Raw genomic sequence first — 22,511 nt, 5'->3', positions numbered from 1 at the left:
AAATTAATAGAGTTTTGGGTCCTGCACCACATCTAACCTGAAGCAGAATCCAAGTGGCTATTTCTGGGTAAAAATGCCTGGGCATCCCAGAAAGACAGCGCTGCTGGTATCATACCACGTGTGGTCCAGTGGTGGAGTGCACTGACAGTATCTGCTTATAAGCCGATTATTGACCTATATCTGCAGACAATGACGCTGGTTCTGTTCCTGCTGACACTAATTAATAAGATCTATCATACGAAGTTTCTGAATTATATTTCAGTGCATTCCAATTCAAATCACTGATAGGGTAAATTTATAAATAAAGGTCAGAGGAGAAGGTAAAAGCTTCTGGAAATGTAAAACTGTTCACATTTAATTTATCCTAAAAGATGAACTGGCCTTTTTGCAGTCATTTCTCTCACACCAACATGTTGATCACTTTGCTCAACACCATTAATCTTCCTGAGGAAAATGAGCCATGAAAGAGTCAACACTGCACAGTCCTCCATTCAGAATTCATTGTTGATCATTTTGTCAAACTTCTGCTGACAGTCTTGTGATAGTAAAAAAAAATTCAACCTATTAGTGTCTTCCAAGGCAGTACTCCTACAACATGAAGGCAAATTGATATCACAGTATTAATATCTGGTATTTGGCACTCCTTGTAATTTTCATAATAATGGAAGTTTTTTTGAAAAACCTGTGATAAATCATTTTGTTTTGCAAAGCAATGAAGCAGTATGTTCTAATATATCTTTGATATAAGAGGCATGTTCTCAGTCACAAATAATAAAAAACTTTATTCTGAAACTGGAGCAAGTTATAAAATGACAGATCTCTTCAATACAACAGCCGAGGAAGTTTTAAATGGAGAAATAGAAGCTGGGCTTACCAGCAAGTCTTTAAATGCCATATTGTTTTAAAAACATCTTCATCTTGGACAATAAAAACAGGAGCAGAGTCAACATTTCAGGACAACTTTGCTTTAAGTTGCTGAGTGGCCAAAGGATGGAGAGAACAAGAGGGGATATTTCTGATAGGGCACAGACCAAAATTGACAAGAGAGCATTTACCTTAAATTGAGCATCTAGGGCTAAAAATGGAGAGAGAAAGAGAAAAAAAAAGTAGAGGTTACCTAAACCTAACTAATTCAGTATTAACTCTCAAGGGCTAACATTAAAGCTGGAAAAGAGAGAAAGTAAGTTTTTTGAAGTTGATTCCCTGAAACATCAGTTCTGTTTCCCTCCCTGTTAACGTTGTATACCCTGATGAGTGGTTTCAGCATTTTGTAATTTTGGTTTGGATTTGCAGCAGCTAAAGCAGTTTCCTCGTTTATGGCTATTTTAGGTATTGTTAACAAAGAGAGGATTTTTAAAATCTTTGAACATTTATAACAGAAGGAGACAGACAGCGCATCTTGTCCATTCCAGTCAAAAAGAGATCATAGCGTTATGTAGCACAGAAGAAGGCCTTTCAACCCAACTGATTTATGCTGACAAGAGCTGTAATCCCATTTTTCAGCTCATAGTCCACTGCCTGACTCTACAGTATGCTTCTTCACCTTCTTGAGGAGATGACCAATGTTCGTGTGTGTGTGTGTGTGTGTGTGTGTGTGTGTGTGTGTGTACGCACTCATCTTTTACTATTAGCACACAAAGGACTTTAAACTGCACACAAAAGGTGTATTAAGTATACCTCATTGGTGTATTAAGTATATTTCACGATCGTACACAATCACATTTCCTTTTCCGGTTTCTGATGTGAATGGTGTTGACAGCGTGGAGTTTTGTCTGCAGATTTTAGAACTGGCCTATTTATATTGTTTTTACTGAAGAAATTATTGATTCACTATGTCAAACTCCAAAGAACCAAAGGGTGTGAAGAGCAAAAGAACTGCTAGTTCGTTTAAAGCGGAATGGCTTAATTAAACAGTAGGAAATGCTACTCTGAAAGCTAATGAGGTCAGGAACATGCAGCTACGAGAAATATTTATGTTCAATACAGAAACTGGTGTTACCTGCGTGTATTGTCACAATGCAAAAGTTGCTGGAGAATTTGCAAGTGGGAAGGAGTGGAGTGATATTTAGAAACTTGACTTTTTAAAACGCCACTTAGCAAGCAAATCACATATGGACACTGTGCAAAAGCTACAGTGAGAAAATACTTCATGACCCACTACAGGCCTGATATGTATGTTTTGTGAAAGTGCAGATGAATGCGAGTGAAAACAATCAAACCCAGGGGAGATCGAAGTTCTCATTGATAGTATTTTGCTAGCTGTTAAAATGAATTCCTCTATATGTAAAATTGTTATTGTCATTAGCAAAAAGTTGCACAGCACAAGATTTTTGCGCACATTGATCATTACAAGTTAGAGGGAACATTGGTGGTGATAGAAATAATTGATGGGGGGCAATAGAAATTGTCAATATGGCATTTAACATTCAGTGCTGGGACCTCTGTTGGACAAAAAAGTAGGTGTGCTGATTAGTAAGCTTACAGAAGACAAAAAAATTGATAGAGTTGTGCACTGTAAGGAAGTTGTCGAAGGACACAGCAGGATATACAGTAAATCATTTGGGAAGTTGGGTGGGGAATGCTCAATGGAATTTAAACTGGGCATGTGTAAAATGATTCATTTTGACAGATCAAATGGGAGGGGAGAATGTACAGAAAATAGCAGGATAAGTGCAATGTTACAGAGGGAACTCGAGGTGCAAATCCATAGCAACATAGTGGATAGGATGGTAACAAAGGAATATGTCATACTTACCTTCATCATTTGCTGCATTGAGTTTAAAAGTTGGGAAGCCATGTTGTCATATAAAACTTTGGTTTGGTCACATCTGGAGTATTGTATGCAGTTCTGGTTGCCACATTACAGAAAGGATATGGAGGCTTTGAAGAGGGTGCAAGAGAAGTTTACCAGGACATGAAGTCATACAGCAGTATAGGCCCTTCGGCCTAATGAGCCATATGAACCAGTGCCCACCTAGCTGTCCTAATTTCCGTTTTCAGCCCATATCCTCTCCCCTGCACATGCATCTTAAATTATACTATTCTATCTGCCTCAGCCACTTCCTCAGGCTGGTCACTCCAAATACTTATCACCCACTGCGTGAAAAAATTGCCCCTCAGGTTCCTTATAAACCTTTCCCTCTCATCCTAAATCTATACCCTCTAGTTTTAGAATCCCCTTGGTGAAAAGCCTAACTATCCACTTTACCTCTGCCTCTCATAATTTTACTTATCTAAAGTCACCCTTGTTTTCCAAATTTTCAAGGGATTAACACCTAGCCTGGCCAACCTCTCCATTTAACTCAGGTCCTTTAGTCCTGGCAACAACTTGGTAAATCTTTTCTGAACTTTTTCAAGTTTAACCACATCTTTCCTATAACAGAGTGACCAAAACTATACACGGTACTGCAACTGTGGCCTCACCAATGAATTATACAGCAGCAGCATACTGACCCAACTCCATTTTCACTACCTTATCTACCAGTGACCTGCTTTCAACAAACAATGCACTAGTACTCCTGGGTCCATCTGTTCCATGACATTCCCTTTAGCCCTACCATAGTATAAATGTACTCTAGTTTGACTTTCCAAAATACATCAACTCACACTTATCTGTATTGAAATTCATTCACCATTTCTCATGCCACTTTCTGATTGATTGAGAAACCCATATCATCTACGATAATTTTCTTCACTATCAACAGCACCTCCTAATTTTATGACATCTGCAAACTTGCTCATCAAGCCTTGTGCATTCACATCCAAATCAATCATAACAAGGCTCCTAATACCCACCTCTGCAGAATATCACTAGTCTCCATTCTAAGAAATATCCTTCAACCACTACCATCTGCTTCCGACCTTTAAGCTAAATTTGACCCTCCTAACTAGCTCTCCCTGGATTCCATGGGATCAAACCTTCCATATCTGGTGCCATACAGGACCTTGTGGAAGGGCTTGTTGAAGTTCAATTAGGCAACATCTACTACCGTACTTTCATCTACCCTTTTAGTTACTTCCTCAAAGAACTCCAGAAGTTTCATCAAATTCAACATCCCAAGCACAATGCCATTCTGACTCCTCCTAATCAGTCATTATCTATCCAAACACTGGAAGATCTGCCCCTACAGAAATCACCCCACCAGTGACTGACCAGCCTGTAGTTCCTTGGTTTGTCCTTGTTACCCCTCTTAAATAATAGGACAACATTAGCCAACTTCTAGTCATCAGGAAATTGACCAGTGCCTGTCAATAATGAAAATATATTTGCAAGCGCCTCTGCAATTTCTTTTATTACACCCCCACAAAGTATGAGAATGCACTCCTTCAGGTGCTGGGGATTTATCCATGTTAATGCTTGTCAGGCAGCAAACACCACTTCCCCAGTAATATGAATCACATCCATCTCCTGCAGCTAAGAGAGGTAGGTGGCCCTGCAGATCTCTATGAGGACTCACTTTCTCTCCAATCACCCTTTTACTCTTAATATGTCTATAGAACGTCCCAGGAGTTTCCTTAACCTTACCAGCCAAATTTATCTCATACTCTCTCAGTCCTGATTTCCCTTTTAAGAGTATTCTTAATCTTTTTATAGTTATCAAATGATTCAGTCAAATACAAATTCCTAAAACAAATATATAGTTCCTTCTTCTCCTTGATCGAAGCCTCAATATCCCTCTTCAGCGAAGGTTCTCTGAACTTGCTAGGTTTACCCTTCACCTTCTGGAACATGCTCTCCCTGGATTCTTGATATCTCACTCTTAAAAGCCTCCCAGTTGCTATTCATTCCATTTCATTCAAACAAGTTACCTCAGTTAGCTTCTGCTAGATCCTGCCTAATTCCCCCAAAATTATCCCTGCTCCATTTTAGGACCTAACTTGTTGACCTGTCCTATCCTTCTCTGTCATTATCTTAAAGCTAATAGAACTATGCGTGCCAGAGATAAAGTGCTCCCTAGATTCCCTGGACTTCGCCTGGATAGGAGAGTATTAGCTGTAAGGAGAGCTTGGACAAACATGGATTGTTCTCTCCGGAATACCGAGCAAATGACCTCATAGTATATGAAATTTTGAGAGGCGTGGACAGGGTAGATAGTCAAGATCTTTTACCCTGAATGGAAATGTCAGATACTAAAGTGCATAGGTTTAAGGTGAGAGTAGGGAAATCCCAAGGAGATTTGCAAGGAAAGATTTTTAGGGTGCCTGAAACATACCAGCAAGGGAGGTGGTAGAAGCAGATATAATAGCAACAGCTAAGAGGCACTTAGGTACCTGAATAAGCTGAGAATAAAAGTATGTATGCCATGAGCAGGCAGATGGAATCAGTTTTAAATGGCATCATGGTCAGTGCATACATTTCTGGCTACAGGGCCCATTCCTGGGCTGTTTTTTTTTGTGTGTTTCATGTCCTTTGCAAATATTTGATTCATCTGAACCCATGGTTCAGCACTTTTTCATTGCTTTGTTCTTGTTCTGGACATCTATTTATCAAGGAAATGAGAGTTGCTGAAAGACCGCCCAAGCCAAATTAAACTGAATTCATGCTTTTCTGTAAAACAGAATAAAAACTCATATGCAGCAATAGTACGATAATCATCTTAATTAAGCAGCAGGAAAAATGAAATGAAGTTAACTTGAATGAATACTTTACCTGATTGGATAGAATAAATGCACCATTACAATACTTAACACAATTAATTTTGCTCCTGAGGTGTATTACTTGTATGAATATAACCCAATGAGACAGTTTGATGGATTTCTACCATGTTCCATATCTTGTTTCCTCATGGAGTACTGAAGGAGCCTTTTGCATTTTAAACATGGAAATAATGAGACTTTGGCAGAAACTCATAAAAAGGCAGGCAATCTGGATTTCAATCCATCATACTTTTTATGGCATTTCACATTTTTACAATGTTTGCAAATGTTTAAGCAGTTTTAAAGCCTTTGTCGCAAGCCATCATGAAATTAAAAAGTGATTCATTGGGCTATCGATGGCAACCTTGTTAAATTGAGGAATTTTTCAAAAATCTTTGTGTGGATTATTCTGCATACTACCGTATTATAAAACCAAATGCTGTTTAAGTTACTATTATACTGTTGTCATCAATATTCTTGTAACATTTTAGACATGCTTACAGAGAGTCGTGATACTGTCCCTGGCCTTCTCTCTAATACGAAGCAACTCAGGCGCAATTCCTTCTGGCAGTTATAAAAATGCCAATGACATTTCTAATGCTAGAAACCCAAATAAATGGGTTTCTCATGAGCTAAGTACTTCCAAAGTAAAACTGGAATAACCTAAAAGTTTATAAGGTTTATTTTGAACCATTTCTACAGCCAGGAAACAACGCAATGTGCCACCAACTCCAAATACTCTTACCTGATGCTCAGTGACAAATCAATACAATTTCAGTACAATATTCCAATGGGAGAAACAGGCTGACCAACATAAACCCAACAGCACACAATAAGCAGCAACATAAGACAGGAGCAGGAGTGGGTCAGTCAGTTGTACAAACTTCTTTTGATATTCAGTAAGATCTTGACCTCAATGCCACTTTCTCATTCCTTGCCATACCATTTTATTCCACTTTAATTTTAAATATCTATTAATGTGTTCAGTTTTTACAAAGCATAAGTTACAATTGATTGCCAGATGTAATGTTTATGTTCACTTGATACATTTTGAGAGGTTATCCTCCAAAGCTGCCCAAAAATGCAAACTAATCACCTATCAACATACAAGTATGCTAAATGGCATACAATTCCTGCACAGATACCATCAAGAATAAGTAAATTCATCACAAAAGTTTGACTTAAGGCATTCTGTCTAAAGACGTGGTAGCATAGGACAGTGGTGTAGCAGTTGGCGGAACACTTTCCAGCACCAGTGATCACCAGTGGGGTTTAATTCACACCACTGTGAGTATAGAGTTTGTACAAGCTCCCTGTGACCTCATTGGTTTCCTCTGGGTGCTCCAGTTACCTGCCACATGCCAAAGACCTATGGATTAATGTGTGGGCGTGCTATGCTGGCGACACTTGGAGGCTGCCCCCAGCTCAATTCTCAGACTTTGTTGGTCATTAGCACAAACACTGTATGTTTCAATGTGCACGTAACAATTACTTTAAAGTCTTTTATCTTTCAAGTCATCGTGATGGTCATGGTTCTTTTACTTCCATCCGATAACCACTGCTAAGGCCACCATACATAGCACTTTTCTTCACTGGACAACAAATATTTTCAAAAGTGATGCTTCCTCAGAATTTTATTTTTGTTCATGATAGATTGCTTGAAGATGAACACAAATATAATTTCAGACTACTTTTATCACGTAGGAGTTTGGAGAAACAACAAATTAACTTTTATTGAATATAATGTGTTTAATTGCATAATGGTGCTCTTGTTTTGCAATAGTTCAACTTAGTTAAAACTATTTTGTTAATGATTTTCATTTGTACTCAGTGTCTGAGGCTTCTCGCTTAAGTGTTCAGCAATAATTCGCCAGCATTGATGGATTCCAGTTGCCCTGGTATCTTTTCTCCATGACTGCAATATCCTGGTGAAGCCTTTCACCATGCTCGTCACTAACAGCACCAAGATTTGCAGGGAAGAAGTCTAAACAGGAATGCAGAAAATGAATCCTTAGTGACATGTTGCATTTCATGGTTTTATATGCTTGAAGCATGCTTTCAACCAGCTGCGTGTAGTTTTGTGCTCTGTAGATGCTGAGAAAAATTTCAACAACTTCCTTGAATGCCTTCCATGTGATTTTCTCCAGTCCCACTAGAAATTCTTCAAATTGCCTGTCATTGATGACCTGTTTGATTTGTGGACCAACAAGAATGCTTTCCTTAATCTTGGCATCAGTTATTCTGGGAAGCATCTATCTCAAATATCAAAATCCTTCATAGAAATTTTTGTGCCTAGTGATAGCAAAATCCATCCTTACAGTCCTGAACCCAATAATGATTACTACAACCTGTCCTGCCATGCAACAGCCGTGCCACCTAAGCATGCCCAAGCATGCCTGGACAAGATAGGAATCTTTCCAGGAAACTTTGTAGGCAACATTTTAATTGACTTGAATTATGAATTGAAATAATAAACAGGTTTATTTAAAAAATGGTGTGTGAAAAAGCTTTTTCTTCATTGTTTTGAACTATATTATTGTATGTTTATCTTGCGCTGTATTAATCTTTATTTTGCTGTTGGGCTTTTGTTGTACTAATTGTAGAAATACATAAAAAATCAATTAAAAACTGGTGTGTGATAGGGAAATGTCATGGTGATTTTCATGATCAGTAGCCCAAAATTCATAAGATTCACCTAAAGGTATTCAGGAAGCAAAATCTTTGTTGTCCAGTGTTATCTTAAGAACAAGGTTCTTAAGAATAGCTGCAGTTAGTGACAATGGAGGTAAAGCTGAATATTTCAGTTACATAGTGAGTATCTTGGAGATGAATTTAACAGTGGGATGTTCCAAAGTGCCTGCTGCCCTCATCATTCAGGCAGTCGAATTTGTGATTATAAAACATGCCGCTGACAAGTTGCATTTGACATACTCTATGGATATGTGCAGACTACTTAAGTTTTGAATCGTGTCCCAACTGCGCAGCTGATTGGTGCTGAATGTTGCCAAACATTTTGAGCAATACACAATCACTGAAGTGGGAAGCCTGTGAAAAGTCATTTGCTCTTCAGTCATTTACATGCTCCTGTTAAGAAACGTAAAGGAGGTCTGATCCAAATGCAGAGCAACAGAGACAATTCAGTGGGGTGTGATAACTTTAATAATAAACTACAAAATAACAAGCCACAAGAGTACACAAAACAAGAGAGAACAGATATTTCACACAATAAGGCACTAGGTAACTGAAGGCTAGGAGCAACTGGTTGAGGCTGGCCGGTTCTTTGGGTGGCCAAGGACTGTGGATGAGAACTGAGTTTAAATAGGCTGCAGGTGATGAGTTGGAAACTAGCGGCAAGTGACTCCTGTTAGCCGGGTGGAGACTGGGAGGTGGCTGCTTGTGCAGCCCTCACAGGACCACCCATCCTAGCAACCAAGGGCCCAGTATGGTCCAGATGGATCCTGTGGAACTCCTCAATGAGTGACAGATCCAAGAGGAAACTGCAAGGCACCCAAGATTTCTCATCTGGGCCGTACACATCCCAGTCGACCAGATACTGCACACCCCATCCACGATGACGCGAATCAATCAACCTCCTACCAGCATCCTTGGCTCCAGAGGTGCAGGGTCCGATGGGTTGAGTGGTCCATGGACAACGGGTTTGAGGCAGATCATGTGGAAGGTACAGTGGGTGTGATCCTGAGGCACGGAGGCAATTGGAGACGGTAAGTGGTAGGATTGGTGAAGCGGATAATCCTGAAGGGACCAATGAACCGGGGCAAGGGCCTGCAAGAGCCAATGCGCTGGGCCAGATCTCATGGGGACAGCCAGACATGGTCCCAAGGCTGAAGTAGTCTGGCTGGCCACAAATAGCGTTTACCCTGGCAGCAGTAGTTGCGGTTGGCAGCCAGGATGGCCCTCCATGCCCTCTTTCAAGCATTCCAGCAGTGGTGAACCTGGGCCCTCACGGAAAGGACCTCCACCATTGGCTCCTCCACAGGGAACAACAGGGGGTTGGCAGCCATGAAGCATTTCAAAGGGTGACAGACCTGTGCCAGAAGAGGTGTGTAGACTGCGTAACAGTTCAGCCCAGAGCAGATACTTCTTCCATTTGGAACAGTTTAGAGGCAGCAAAGCTTTGCAGAAACTTATCCACCTGCTGATTGGCTGTTTCTGTTTGACCATTGATCTACAGACAAAAGCCAGAGGACAAATTCACCAAGGTGCAAAGGAGGGAGCAGAAGGCTCGCCAGAAGTGGGGGAGAAATTGTAGGCCCCAGTCTGTCACAATGCCTGGAGGGAAACTGTGGAAGTGAACTACATGTTGGAGAACCAAGTCCATCATCTCAGCGGCTGACGGAACTTTTGAGAGAGCAATGAGATGGGCCATACTGGAGAACTGGTCCACTTCTGTCATGATCACCGTGGCCCCATCGGAAGGTGGAAAACCCATGATGAAATCCAGAGCAATGTGGGACCATGGTCTCTGGGGACTGGTAGAGGCTGCAGAAGCCAAGAGGGCCGCTGATTGGAAGAATTAGTCTGGGCACATTGACAGCAGGCAGTGACGAACTTGCATCATGGCGGGCCACCAGAACTGGTGTTGCAGAGAGTGCAGAGTCCATCATACCCCTGGACAGTCAGAGAGGGGTGAAGAGCGGGCCTACTGGAGTGCCTCAGAGCGCACTGCTCTCTGCAAGTACATGCCGTTATCAGGCGTGTCAGTCGGAGCTGGCTCGTGCAGCAGGGCCTGATGGATCTGGTTCTCAAGATCCCAGGCAATTGGGGTGAGGATCTGTGAGGATGGAATAATGGACTTAGGGACAACCTCTATTTCAGCTGGGTTGAACTGTCGTGACAGGACATCTGCCCTAGTGTCTCGGGTTGGTCAGTAGGAGGTGCTGAAGTTGAATTGCTTGAAGAAGACGACTCTGCGAGCCTGATGTGGGTTGAGTTGGCAGGTCTGCTGAAGTTCTGGTGGTCAATCCAGAAGGGCTTGGTGTTCCCCAATTTATACATTCCTCCAAGGCCCATTTAATAGTGAGTAGTTCCCTATCTCCTACACCGTAACGATGCAGTGCCAAGTTAAGCTTGCACAAAAGGGCATGTAACACTTACCCAACAGGCTGGTATATGTCTAGGGGAAAAGGAGATCCAGCCACTCACCAACCCCACCTCCCGTACACGCAGGTGCTGTGGGAATCAAGGTTATGTCGCGTGTACACACACAATATCAAACTCACACCAGATACCGTTACGGAATACACTTTAAAGAGTTTACTAAAACTAAAAGAGTACTAGACAATACAATATATATGAAAGAAAAAGAAAAAGCAAAAGGCGCCAAACTTATCAAAGTCCAAACCACTTCGTGCACAACCGTTGGAGCTCAATTATTGAAGTCTTCTGGCCACCATTCGACCCCCTCCGAACTCCTCGACTCGCAGCTCAGGACCATCCAAAGTGGTCAACCAAACACATCTATCTTCGTCTCCTCTCCTCGGGGTACCTCCTGGCCTCGGCCCCCCCTTGAGGTCCATTCCTCGCCCAGTTTACAGTCTCATGTCCTCTCTCTCTCACCCCCTCGCGCCGATCTCCCAAAAGCCTGCCAACAATAGTTTACAGACTCAGAAGAAAGAACAACATTAATCCCAATTGGTTAACAAAGGAATACAATTCTCCTTATCAGTAAATTTTAACCCAAACAAGCTTCCAGCACTCTCTCGCAACAAAAAAACATTCCTACTTTTAACAAAACAAAGAAGCCATTCTGAGTAACATACACAGTAACAATGAAAAAGAAGATACCCCCTTTACAGGCAGCACAAGGACGTGCCTTCCCATCCTGTCCTTCCTCAGAGAGGATGGGTCCGGCATCCACATAAGATGTGTCAACCTTCACCATAAAAGGTCTGGAGGGCTCAGATAGTGGAGAATGGAAGTGGTAGTGAAGTGTCTCTTGAGCTCCTTGAAAACATAGTCCGCGGCAGCAGACCAGGTTATCCATGAGGTAGGCGACTTGGTGAGGGAGGTGAGATGAATTTGGCTGTAGTTGCTGCCAAGATGGCGGAAGAAGCTGGAGAAGCCCAAGACATGCTGTAGCTGTTTCAGGGAAATACTGAGTTATGGGACTGGCATTTTCCTAACCTGCAGGACAGCTGGTTTTCAAGGAGACCCTAAAGGATTGAATGGACATGATAGACATGGTCTTGGGGGTCCTTGGAGAAGATGATGATGTTGTTGAAGTAGATGAACATACTGTAGAGCATACCTTGGAGGATTTCATTGATGAAGGTTGGAAATTGGCTGAACTGTTGGAAAGTCTGAAGGGCATCACCGAGCATTCGTAGTGGCCTGTGGGTGTTATTAATGCTGCCTTCCACTCATCCCCTGGTGCTTACGGATCATGTTGAATGTGCTCCATAGATCCAGTCTGGGCCTCACAGGATGTTTTGAACGTGCCATCTGTCAAGGAGGAGAGGGCAGCAGTTCTTAATGGTGATCTTATTGACTCCACAGGAGTCGATGCAGGGGAGAAGATCCCCATCTTTCTTTTTGACACAAAAAAAATCCTGCACCGGCTGGGGACTGGGATGATCGAATAAAGCCTTGATGGAGCACTTCAGCAATGTGGTCATTCATGGTTTGCATCCCAGGAGAGGAGAGGGAGGACAGACAACCTCGGGGAGGGGTAGTGCCCAGAAAGAGGTCGATCACACAGTCATGTGGTCTGTGAGGAATCAGGGTGCTGCTGCTTTCCCTTTCACTGAAGGTGATGGCCAAGCGGTGGTATTCCTGTGGGGGTGGAGGAGGACAGAGAGTGAGTCGAGCTTTGACGTTGGAACGAGAGGCCGGTATGGAACTTACCAGATAGGTGGCCCCTCATCGCTACTTGGTGGTGCCGTTTTCCCGGACACAGTGGGAATTTGATGCGTTGGTGATTAGAGGCTCAGCAGTAAGCCCACGAGCTGTTTCTCCATTGATGCTCATGCTCCTGGGAGTGTTAAGGGAGCTCTTCCTACCCGCACGAGTTCTGGAGGCATTGAAGACCAAGGTCCTGAAACCAGAAATGATTCTGGGAACAGATCTAGGGTTCTGGATGATGACCTGGAGGGTCGTTCCATAAGACGCTTGTCATTTTGAACGGCTAAAGTAACGAGACTGTCCAGGTCAGTGGGCATCTCCTGGTTAGACGGCTCATCTTTCACATGCTCTAAGAGACCGTGATGGTAATGAGCGAGCAACATTCCAGTGGCACTCTGCCGCAAGGATCTTGAAATACACGCTGTCATCCAGCACCGAGGGTGAGCCTTGATGTAGGTAACGTACCCGATCTTCTTTCCCCCCCACCTTCCACTTCCCGGATGGCCGAAAACCCGGAGCGACTCAACTGTGAATTCTCATATTTATTGCAAATGGTGGATTTATTGTCTCACAGTTAATTCCAGATGGATGACTTCTAATAGTGCTAACCCCTCACATTCATCGACTATACATTTTCAGGGGCTGTACAGTTTCTAGCTCAGCGATCACAAGGCACATTGCACATCATATACAGTACAGAAAGTCGACGCACAGTGGCAAAGTAGTCTATTTTAATGAAAGGCCTCTAAATGAATTGATAGAAAGATTTATTACTGAATGGAAGAAATGCACCTGTTATATCTGATTTGGTTATTGCACTAAGGGTAAATTGCATTTCTGTCTGCATGCTTCATACACTTCATTTTGAAGTGTGAGTCTGTCATAAGGGAGGTCAAAATTACAGGCTAAATTAAACTGAATAATTTTCTCCTTTACCATTCTGAAGTGTTCATTTTTAAATATGTAACTGCGTTGCATAGCTTCTTTAGTTCCTATGTAGAGCATAATAAATCATTCCTGAATAGTTAACAATAAGGGATTTGTTATAGCCCATTTCATTTAATAATCCATTTCAAGAGTAAATGCTTCACTGCACTCCCTAATAATGTATTTTTAATCTGTAACAGATTTTGACATCTGTTGTGAATGCTTTTAGTTGTCCTCTTCTCCGATTCGTTTTGTATTTGTTACACAGTTACGATCCAGTAACGAGCCGGATCGGGACATGCTGAATGACTGCCTCACTATTCAACCACTGCAGCCTGCTACGTCACCACAAGATGCTGTGGACAGTGCTCTGGGTCGATCACCAGGGCCCCCTCATGACATGTATTCAGGTAAGCTTCTAAAAGCCTCAATGTAAGTTTGCATGAAATATGTTTCCATTTTAATATTGCTACGTTGTTCTTCCGTGAGCTCAGAGAATTAAATCCATTAAAATATTAGATGGAGGATATAGCTATTAGATTTTTCAGCTGCATAATTCATTATTTCAGCAGCAGCTGTGTTACAAGTCTTTACTACCATAATTGGACTCACAAGCAGCATATTGACAAAGATAGCTATCAGTTGTGTCACATTACACACACTGTCCATGCCGAATCATTTAAACCACCTAGTCCCACCAACCTGCATCCACACCATAGCCATCCATATCCTTGCCATCCATGTACCTTTCCAAACTTCTCTTAAACGTGAAAATCAAGTTCACATGCACCACTTGCACTGGCATCTCATTCCACACCCTCATGATGCTGAGTGAAGAAATTTCCCCTCACGTTCCCCTTAAATTTTTCACCTTTCATCCTTAGCCCATGACCACTTATTGTAGTCCCACCCAACCTCTGTACCTGTACCAAATCTCCCCTCAATCTTCTACGTTCCAAGGAATAAAGTCCTAATCTATTCAATCTTTCCTTATAACTCAGGATCTCCAGTTCTGCCAACATCCTTGTAAATTTGCTCTTCACTCTTTCAACCTTACTTGCATCTTTCCTGCGGGTAGGTGACCAAAGCTGCATAAAATATTCCAAATTAGGCCTCACCAACATCATATACAGCTTCAGCATAACTTAGATTTATAAAGGCAATGTACCAAAAACTTTCTTTATGACCCCATTTACCTGTGATGCATCTTTCCATGAATTATGGACCTGTACTGTATTCCCAGAACCCTTTGTTCTACCTCACTTCTCAGTGTCCTATTGTTTTCATCGTGTAAGACCTACCCTGATTGGTCCTATCAAGGTGCAACAACTCACCCTTGTCTGTATTAAATTCACTTTTTTTGTGATAGTTCAACATTTCTTTAAAAATTTAGTTTGCAAGATTTGTTTAAAATAACTGAGGTTTTGTTAGTTGACACCACTGTTTCATAGTTTGACCTTAACCTGACTCCAAGCATGTACACCAACTTCAGATGTGGAAAAAGTGATACAGAAATATTTCAAGTAAGAGAGGGAGAGAGAGAGAGAGAGAGAGAGAGAGAGAGTGTGTGTGTGTGTGTGTGTGTGTGTGTGTGTGTGTGTGTGTGTGTGTGTGTGTGTGTGTGTGTGTGTGTGTGTGTGTGTGTGTGTGTGTGTGTGTGTGTGTGTGTGTGAGAGAGAGAGAGAGAGAGAAAGATAATAGCCCGTCTAATGGTTCTACAAGTTGAACCAATGGTACAGCCTGAGAGGTAAAAGTTTGTTGAGGGGAATTCAAGTGACGGCTGGAGTCAGATTCATTTATTGATCACATGTCCATCAAACCATTCAGTGAAATGCAGCACACACCTTGGTGCCAACATAGCACGCTCAAAGCATTCAGCAGAACAAAACAAGCAACAGCAATAACGACAGCGACAGAGCAGAACAACAATAACAAAACAAGCCCTTTTCCACCCACCCACTCACACACACACGGGCCCCTAACCTCCAGTCCTTGGCCTGGACTCGCAGACTTCGGGCTTCCAACTTCCAGGTTTACCAGCTTCAGTTTTAACCTTTGGGCTTCAGCATCAGCCTCAAGCTCACCGATCACGGGACTTTGAATTCTGGGCCTTGAACTCCAGACTCACTTAGACTTCTGACCCTGGACCTCTAACCCCCATGACCTCAGCTGAAAGATGGCAGTCAGTCCATTTTATTAGAAAAATGAAATCACAAGCAGACAACTAAAGTGATCAGTAACCTGAGGCAGGAAGGAAGTACCTTCTTTCTCAGGTCTTCTAGACACTTCCGAAAAAGAAGACAACACTTGGGTTCTTAACTCTTGAAATTTGTGAATTTCTTGAGTGCGGACAACAGCCAGACTGGCAAGGCTAAAACACCTACTCAAAGTAGCAACATCCTCTGTGGTCTGGATGCAGATATCCATGCAACAGTAACATGGCTTTTGGGCTTCAAGGGGTTGATACTGGTGAACTAGTTTGGTTCCACAAGTGTTGTAGGCGTGACAACAGTTGGTGTTCAGTAGAATGTGCTCTCACTATACTTGGAAATGATAGAATATTGCATAATGAGGCACCTGTAACTTGATCAGAATCCCCTTTGGTTAAAATTTGTTTGAATCCGAATCAGGTTTATTATCACCGACATGTGTCGTGAAATTTGTTAACTTAGCAGCAGCAGTTCAATGCAATACATAATATAGAAGAAATAAATAAGTAATTAAATAAATTGCAGTATATGTATATTGAATAGATGAAAAATCATGCAAAACCAGAAATAATATATATTTAAAAAGTGAGGTAGTGTTCATAGGTTCAATGTCCAGTTAAGAATTGGATGGCAGAAGGGAAGAAGCTGATCCTGAATCACTGAGTGTGTGCCTTCAGGCTTATATACCTCCTACCTGATGGTAACAGTGAGAAAAGGGCATGCCCTGTGTGCTGGAGGTCCTTAATAATGGATGCTGCCTTTCTGAGACACTGCTCCCTAAAGATGTCCTGGTTACTTTGTAGGCTAGTACCAAATGGAGCCAACTGAATTTACAAACCTCTACAGCTTCTTTCAGTCCGGCGCAGTAGCTTCCCCCCCCACCGCCCCATACCAGTCAGTGATGCAGCCTGTCAGAATGCTCTCCATGGTACATGATAGAAGTCTTTGAATGTATTTGTTGACATACCAAATCTCTTCAAACTCCTAATGAAGTATTGTTGCTGTCTTGCCTTCTTTATAACTGCATCGATATGGTGGGAACAGGTTAGGTCCTCAGAGATCCTGACACCCAGGAACTTGAAACTTCTCACTTTCTGCAGTGTTGTATCAAAATAAATGCACATCAGCAATTGCTTAATGTTGAAACCAGAAGAACATTTAATAGATGCCATTATTTATGAAATGTCTCCGTTTTGGAGAACCTTTAGAAAAGGTTTCTGTTGTTAGTTCCTCCACAGTATTAATAACAATAGTTAAACAATTATCAGGCAAACGTATAAACTAGGAGCTTGGTAAGGTCACCTGAACGCTCATACCTGCTCCACATTCGATAAAATGGTGACCAATTAGATTGCAACTTGATATTTTTCTATGATCCAACCTAGCGAAAAACACATTTAAGCTTTAACAGGAAATCACACAAAAAGCACAAATTCAGAATAGTAATTTTAATTGAATGGGTCTGGCAAGTGAGATGCAGATGCCTGCAAAATCACAAATACCTACAAATTCATGATTGGCATACCAGTAGTGAAAAATATAATGAACTTTACAGACACAAGAGGCCATAATGTCCAAGCATACACATTGTATCGAAAGGACAGGCAGTAAGGCAGAAAGGGTGGTGTTGCTCTGTTGGTAAAAGAAAATGAAATCAAATCGTTAGAAAGAGATGTCATAGGATCAGAAGGTATTAAATCATTGTGAAGAGATACAAGGGGGAAAAGACCCTAATAGGAGTTATATACAGACCCCAAAGCAGTAGTAAGGATGTGGTCTACAAATTACTTTGGGAGATAAAAATGCATGCCAAAAGGGCAATGTTACAATAGAAACCATTCTGAGTTAGTGACACGAGAACAAAATATCAAATAGTTCGTCCGTCTCTGTATGTCTCACTATGCTTATGGATTGAACCTCTATTTATTGAGGCACCTTTCACTCGGTTCTTTGTAATTCACTTGGACCAAGGGACAGACCCAGGGTGATTTCATGTGTCAGAATTCAACGTTCCCCCGACAATAGTGGCAAACAAATCACCTGACGAAAGCAACAATCAAGTGAAGACTAAGAATTGTGAGCCCTGAAATCTCTGTGGAAATCTTGGTGACTTGCTATGTGGTATTTTGTGTGGTGTACTTGTGCTTTATATTTTAGGATAATAAATTAGGCTTAAGTTACTTTACTGTGCTTGTACGCTTATTTGCACATCTCTTAGACACTCAAATTGGTTTGGGTCTTTTGGGTCTTATCAACCCAGCCCATTACAGTTTGGCACTGTGAGCTCACCAAGAGTTAAAGTGTCATTTGAAGCTGTTTACAACTTCATCCAATATTTTACAAAATTTAATACACCACAACACAGTATAAGGTTACCATATCGATTTCTGCAAAGCCGTTAAATTATCAATCCATCTTAATACTTGATGGCTGTTAACCCACAGAACAAAGTTCGAAATGTAAGACAGAGCTTTATGTTTTACTGTGGTTAAATGTTCCACTTGTTTTGGAGAACAGAACCCATTCCATTGAAGACTCCCTGTTGGGGTAATTTTAACTTCCCCCACTGCCTCTCTTCCTTTTCCCAGGGAATTGGGGAAGGGAGTATTGGGCAGTTAACTGGGAAGGTGTAAACGCCAACAGCAAATCACCAATATATGGCATCTGACAAATGCACTCCTGAGAGCCAGGACTGTGAAGTAATCCCTGTCCCTGATGTTCTCTTATTTCTATACAAGTAAGTTTGACATTGATTGTCTAGGTATTCCAGGATTTATGAAACTTGTCATTTGGAGCAAGGCAAGGACAGCCAAATTCAGCCAGCAAATAGTTTCCCAACTCTGCTTTTGAGATGAAAGGAGCATAAGTCATTTGAACGTTGTTACTTGTGCAAGTCTCCCTGAGAACATGGCAGTAACCCATCAGGAAATGTGGAGGAAGCTTGACCCAAGCACAGGGCAGCGGAGACGATTCAGAGGTGGATAATAATAAACTGCAAGATAACCGGCCACAAGGGGCCAAAAAACAAGAGAGAACAAATACTAACACCACAGGAAACAAGCTAACTGAAGAATCAGACAACTGCTTGGGGCTGGCTGGTTCAAATGAGTGAACAAGGATTGTGGATGAGAGTTGGGTTTAAATAGGCTGCAGCTGATACGTTGGAAACACGTGGCAGGTGACACCTGATAGCGGCTTGAGAATGGGAGGTGCATGGCTGTGCAGGCCTCACAGGACCACACCTGCTACTGCTGGCAGCCGACGGCCCTGGGCAATCCAGATGGGTCCTGTCTATGGATCCAAACCTCTCCTCCAGGCCATACCCTTTTCAGTCAACCAGGTACTGCACACTGCGTCCACAACAATGAGAACCCTTCAGTGTGGTTCCTCTGTGGTGAACAGTGTACACTGGATCACATTCCACCATCCTAGGTTGCAGAGGTGCAGGCTCAGGTGGTTGAGTGGTCCATGGACCACGGCCTTGAGGCAGGGCATGTGGAAAGTAGGTAGATTGATGCAGTGGGTAATTTCTAAGGGACCGACGATCCAAAACAAGAACTTGCGGCAGGCAGTGCACAGGGGGAGATCTCGGGTGGACAGCCAAACACAGTCCCCAGGCTGAAGCAGTCAGCTGGGCACCGCCAACAGTTGGCCTGGTGGCAGTAAGCATGGTTCGTGGCTTGAATGGCTCTCAGTGCCCTCCTCCAATCCTTACAGTAGCTGTGAACAAGGGCCCTGGTGGATGGATATCCTCCTCTGTGGGGAAAAACAGGGTTCATAGCTATGAAGCACTTCAAAAGGTGACATACCCATGGAAAAGGCGGTGTGTAGATTGTGGGGCAGCTCAGCCCAGAGCAAATGCTTCTTCCATACGGAAGGGTTAGAGGCAGTGAAACAGAGCAGAAACTTCACTTGCTGATAGGCTCTTTCTGTCTGCCCATTGGTCTGTGGATGCTAGCCAAAGGACAACTCACTATTGTGCAGAGGAGAGAGCAAAAGGCTTGCCAGAAGTGGGAAACGAATTGTGGGCCCCAGTCCAACACAATGTCCTGGGTGAAGGTGTGGAGATGAACTTCATGTTAGAGAACCAGAATCTGCCATTTTAGCGGCTGACAGAAGTTTGGGGAGAGCAATGAAGTGGACCACCTTGAAGTACCAGTCCACCACTGTCATGATCATCATGGCTTCATCAGAATGGGGAAAATGCTTGCTGAAGTCCATGGCCATGTGAGACCAGCAGAGGCTGCAGGAGCCCAGAGGGCCAATGGTTGGAGGAATTGGACTGGGCACATTGAGCGCAGGTGGCATGGAACTGTTATACATCTGCGATTATGGTGGGCCAACAGAAACAGTATCACAGAAAATACAGGGTCTGACATGCATGGTCCATAGAGGGGTGGGGTGTGGGCCCACTAGAGTGCCTCAGAGCATATGACCGTCGATAATAACATGTGTGGCACATAAGGTGTGTTGGCCAAAGCAAGCTCATGCTGTGGGGCCTGATGGATCCAGTTCTCAAGGTTCCAGGTGATCGGGGCAAGGAATTGGGAGGACAGAATAATGGGATGAGGGTTGATCTCAATTTCAGCTGGGTCAAAATGCCGTGACAGGCCGTCCACCTTCGTGTTCTTGAAGCCGAATCGGTAGAAGATGGTGAAGTTGAACTGCTTGAAGAAGAGAGTCCTGTGAGCCTAACGTGGATTGAGCTATCGGGTCTGTTGTATGGATATAAGGTTTTGGTGGTCAATCCAGATCAGGAAGGGCACAGTGTTTCCCATCAGCCCTTGTTTCCATTCCTCATTTGAAAATCAAGGCCCATATGATGGTGAGTCTTCTACACCATAACGGTGCTGTATAGAACTGAGGTTGCACAAGAAGAAGGAACAAGAGTGTGTCTTCCTGTTCAGTCCTCCCTGGGAGAGGATGGCCCCTGTGCCCATGTCAGATGTGTCCACCTCTACCACCAATGGTCTGGAAGGTCTCACATTGCGGTGATTGGGAGTAGTGACAAAGTATCTCTTGAACTCCTCGGAAGCATGGTTCACATCAGCAGACCAAGTTATCCACACTGTAAGTGATTGTTGAGGGAGATGAAGGAGCAGCAATTTGGCTATAATTTCTGATGAACTGGCAGTAAATGTTGGAGAAGCCCAAGAAGTGCTGCAGCAATTTAAGGGAGTGTGGTTGGGTCATTCCATGATAGCACACTTTTTCTAGGTCCATGGTTATGCCTTGGGGAGAAAGGACATTACCCAGGAAGGAAATCAGTGGGGTGTTGGAATGGCATTTCTCTAACTTGCAGTACAATTGGTTTTCGTGGAGATACTGAAAGACTAATCGGATACGACAGATGTGATTTTAGAAAGATGAGGATGCCGTCACAGTAGATGAACACATACCTGTGTAGCATGTCTCAGAGGATCTCATTGATAAAGGCCTGGAAAACAGTTGACTGTTAGAAAGTCTGAAAGTATTCATAGGAGCCAGTAGGTATTATGAACACCATCTTCCGCTAATCCCCCTGGTGGATCCACACACTCCGTAGATCCAGTTTGGTGAAGATCTGGGCCTCACATAGTGCTTCAAATGTGCTATCCGTTAAGAATGTAGGTTAGTTATTGCTAATGGTGATTTTGTTGAGTCCAAGGTAGTCAATGCGGGTTAAAGAGCCCCATCTTCCTTCTTGACAGAGAAGAACCCTAAACCAGCTAGGACTAGAATGATGGGATGAAGCTGTGTTGTAGTGCTTCAACGAGGTAGTCACTCATGCGTCTCAGGAGGGCAGAGGGAGAGCAGATTACCTCAAGGAGGGGTGGTGCTCGGGAGAAGGTCAATTGTGCAGTCATGTGATCTGTGAGGCAGCAGGGTGCAGGCCTATTTTACTGAAGGTGATGGCTAAGTCGTGGTACTCCTGTGGAAATTTGGTAAGGTCAAGGGTTTCCTCCCTCTCCATGGATTTATTGAGTGAGGTCAACTGAGGTTGCAGGCAGGTGGGCCCGGATTCTTAAACACTTGATTAAACCCATCGCAGTGATGCAAATATTGCTCCTCTTACCATCAGTATTCGGCCTCGGGTTGACTACAACTAAGCTGAGCATGAAGGGATGGCACACATGACCTTTTGCCCTATCATTGCTTTCATTAACATGGAAAACCACAGCTCCAAGGGTGGAGGCTGACTGGCAAAGGGTTGCTATATTAAGATGGAGAGCTGGTTGAGAGTGGTGAGTAGATGGTCAATGGTTTTCTCTTGCTTCTGGACTGTGTGCATATGTCAACGGATGACTTCCTGCTGGCTTATTTGCTGGCTCACTCATCTTGTCAGGAAATGTAAAGGAGGTTTGACCCAAATGCAGAGCAGCAAAGATGATTCAGTGGTGAACAATAACTTTAATAATAAACTGCTAAATAACAAGCCACGAGGGTTACGAAACAAGAGAGAGCAGATACAAACACCACAGGCAACAAGGTAACTGAAGTCTCAGAGCAACTGGTTGAGGCTGGCTAGATTGAATGAGTGAATAGGAATTGTGGGTGAGAGCTGGGTTCAAATAGGCTGCAGGTGATGAGAAGGAAATAAGTGGCAGGTGACTCCTGATAGCTGGGTAGACACTGGGACGTAGCAACCTGTGCAGGCCTAACAGTATTCTCTTTTTGAGGGTCCTGCAGCAGCCTCACATTGCATGCTCACTGCCACCTCCATAAATGGCAAATCCTCCTTGTTTGCCTGTCCAACCCACAACCGAAAAAAACTCGAGCTTCCTGCTGGGTAACCTGGAGAAAAATGAAAATAAAGACTCACCATCAAATTGGAGCAGTTTACCCAGCATTCTAGGTAGCCCATTCCATCCTCTAAGCAAACCAGTGAGTCAGACT

At 43.0% G+C, this 22,511-nt stretch overlaps 1 protein-coding gene across 2 annotated transcripts in view; it reads left to right on the top strand.

Moving 5' to 3' along the window:
* glis3 (GLIS family zinc finger 3) overlaps positions 1-22,511 on the top strand; it is a 490,617-nt gene that overhangs the window by 367,528 nt on the left and 100,578 nt on the right. For both annotated transcript variants that reach the window (XM_073072436.1, XM_073072441.1), the window contains exon 7: positions 13,694-13,835. In XM_073072436.1, the coding sequence (XP_072928537.1) occupies positions 13,694-13,835 (142 nt within the window). The remainder of the gene's footprint in view (positions 1-13,693; positions 13,836-22,511) is intronic.

The sequence above is a fragment of the Hemitrygon akajei genome, chromosome 2 (assembly GCF_048418815.1).
Source record: "Hemitrygon akajei chromosome 2, sHemAka1.3, whole genome shotgun sequence".
NCBI lineage: Eukaryota > Metazoa > Chordata > Chondrichthyes > Myliobatiformes > Dasyatidae > Hemitrygon > Hemitrygon akajei.
This window is presented reverse-complemented; position numbering and strand designations above follow the sequence as displayed.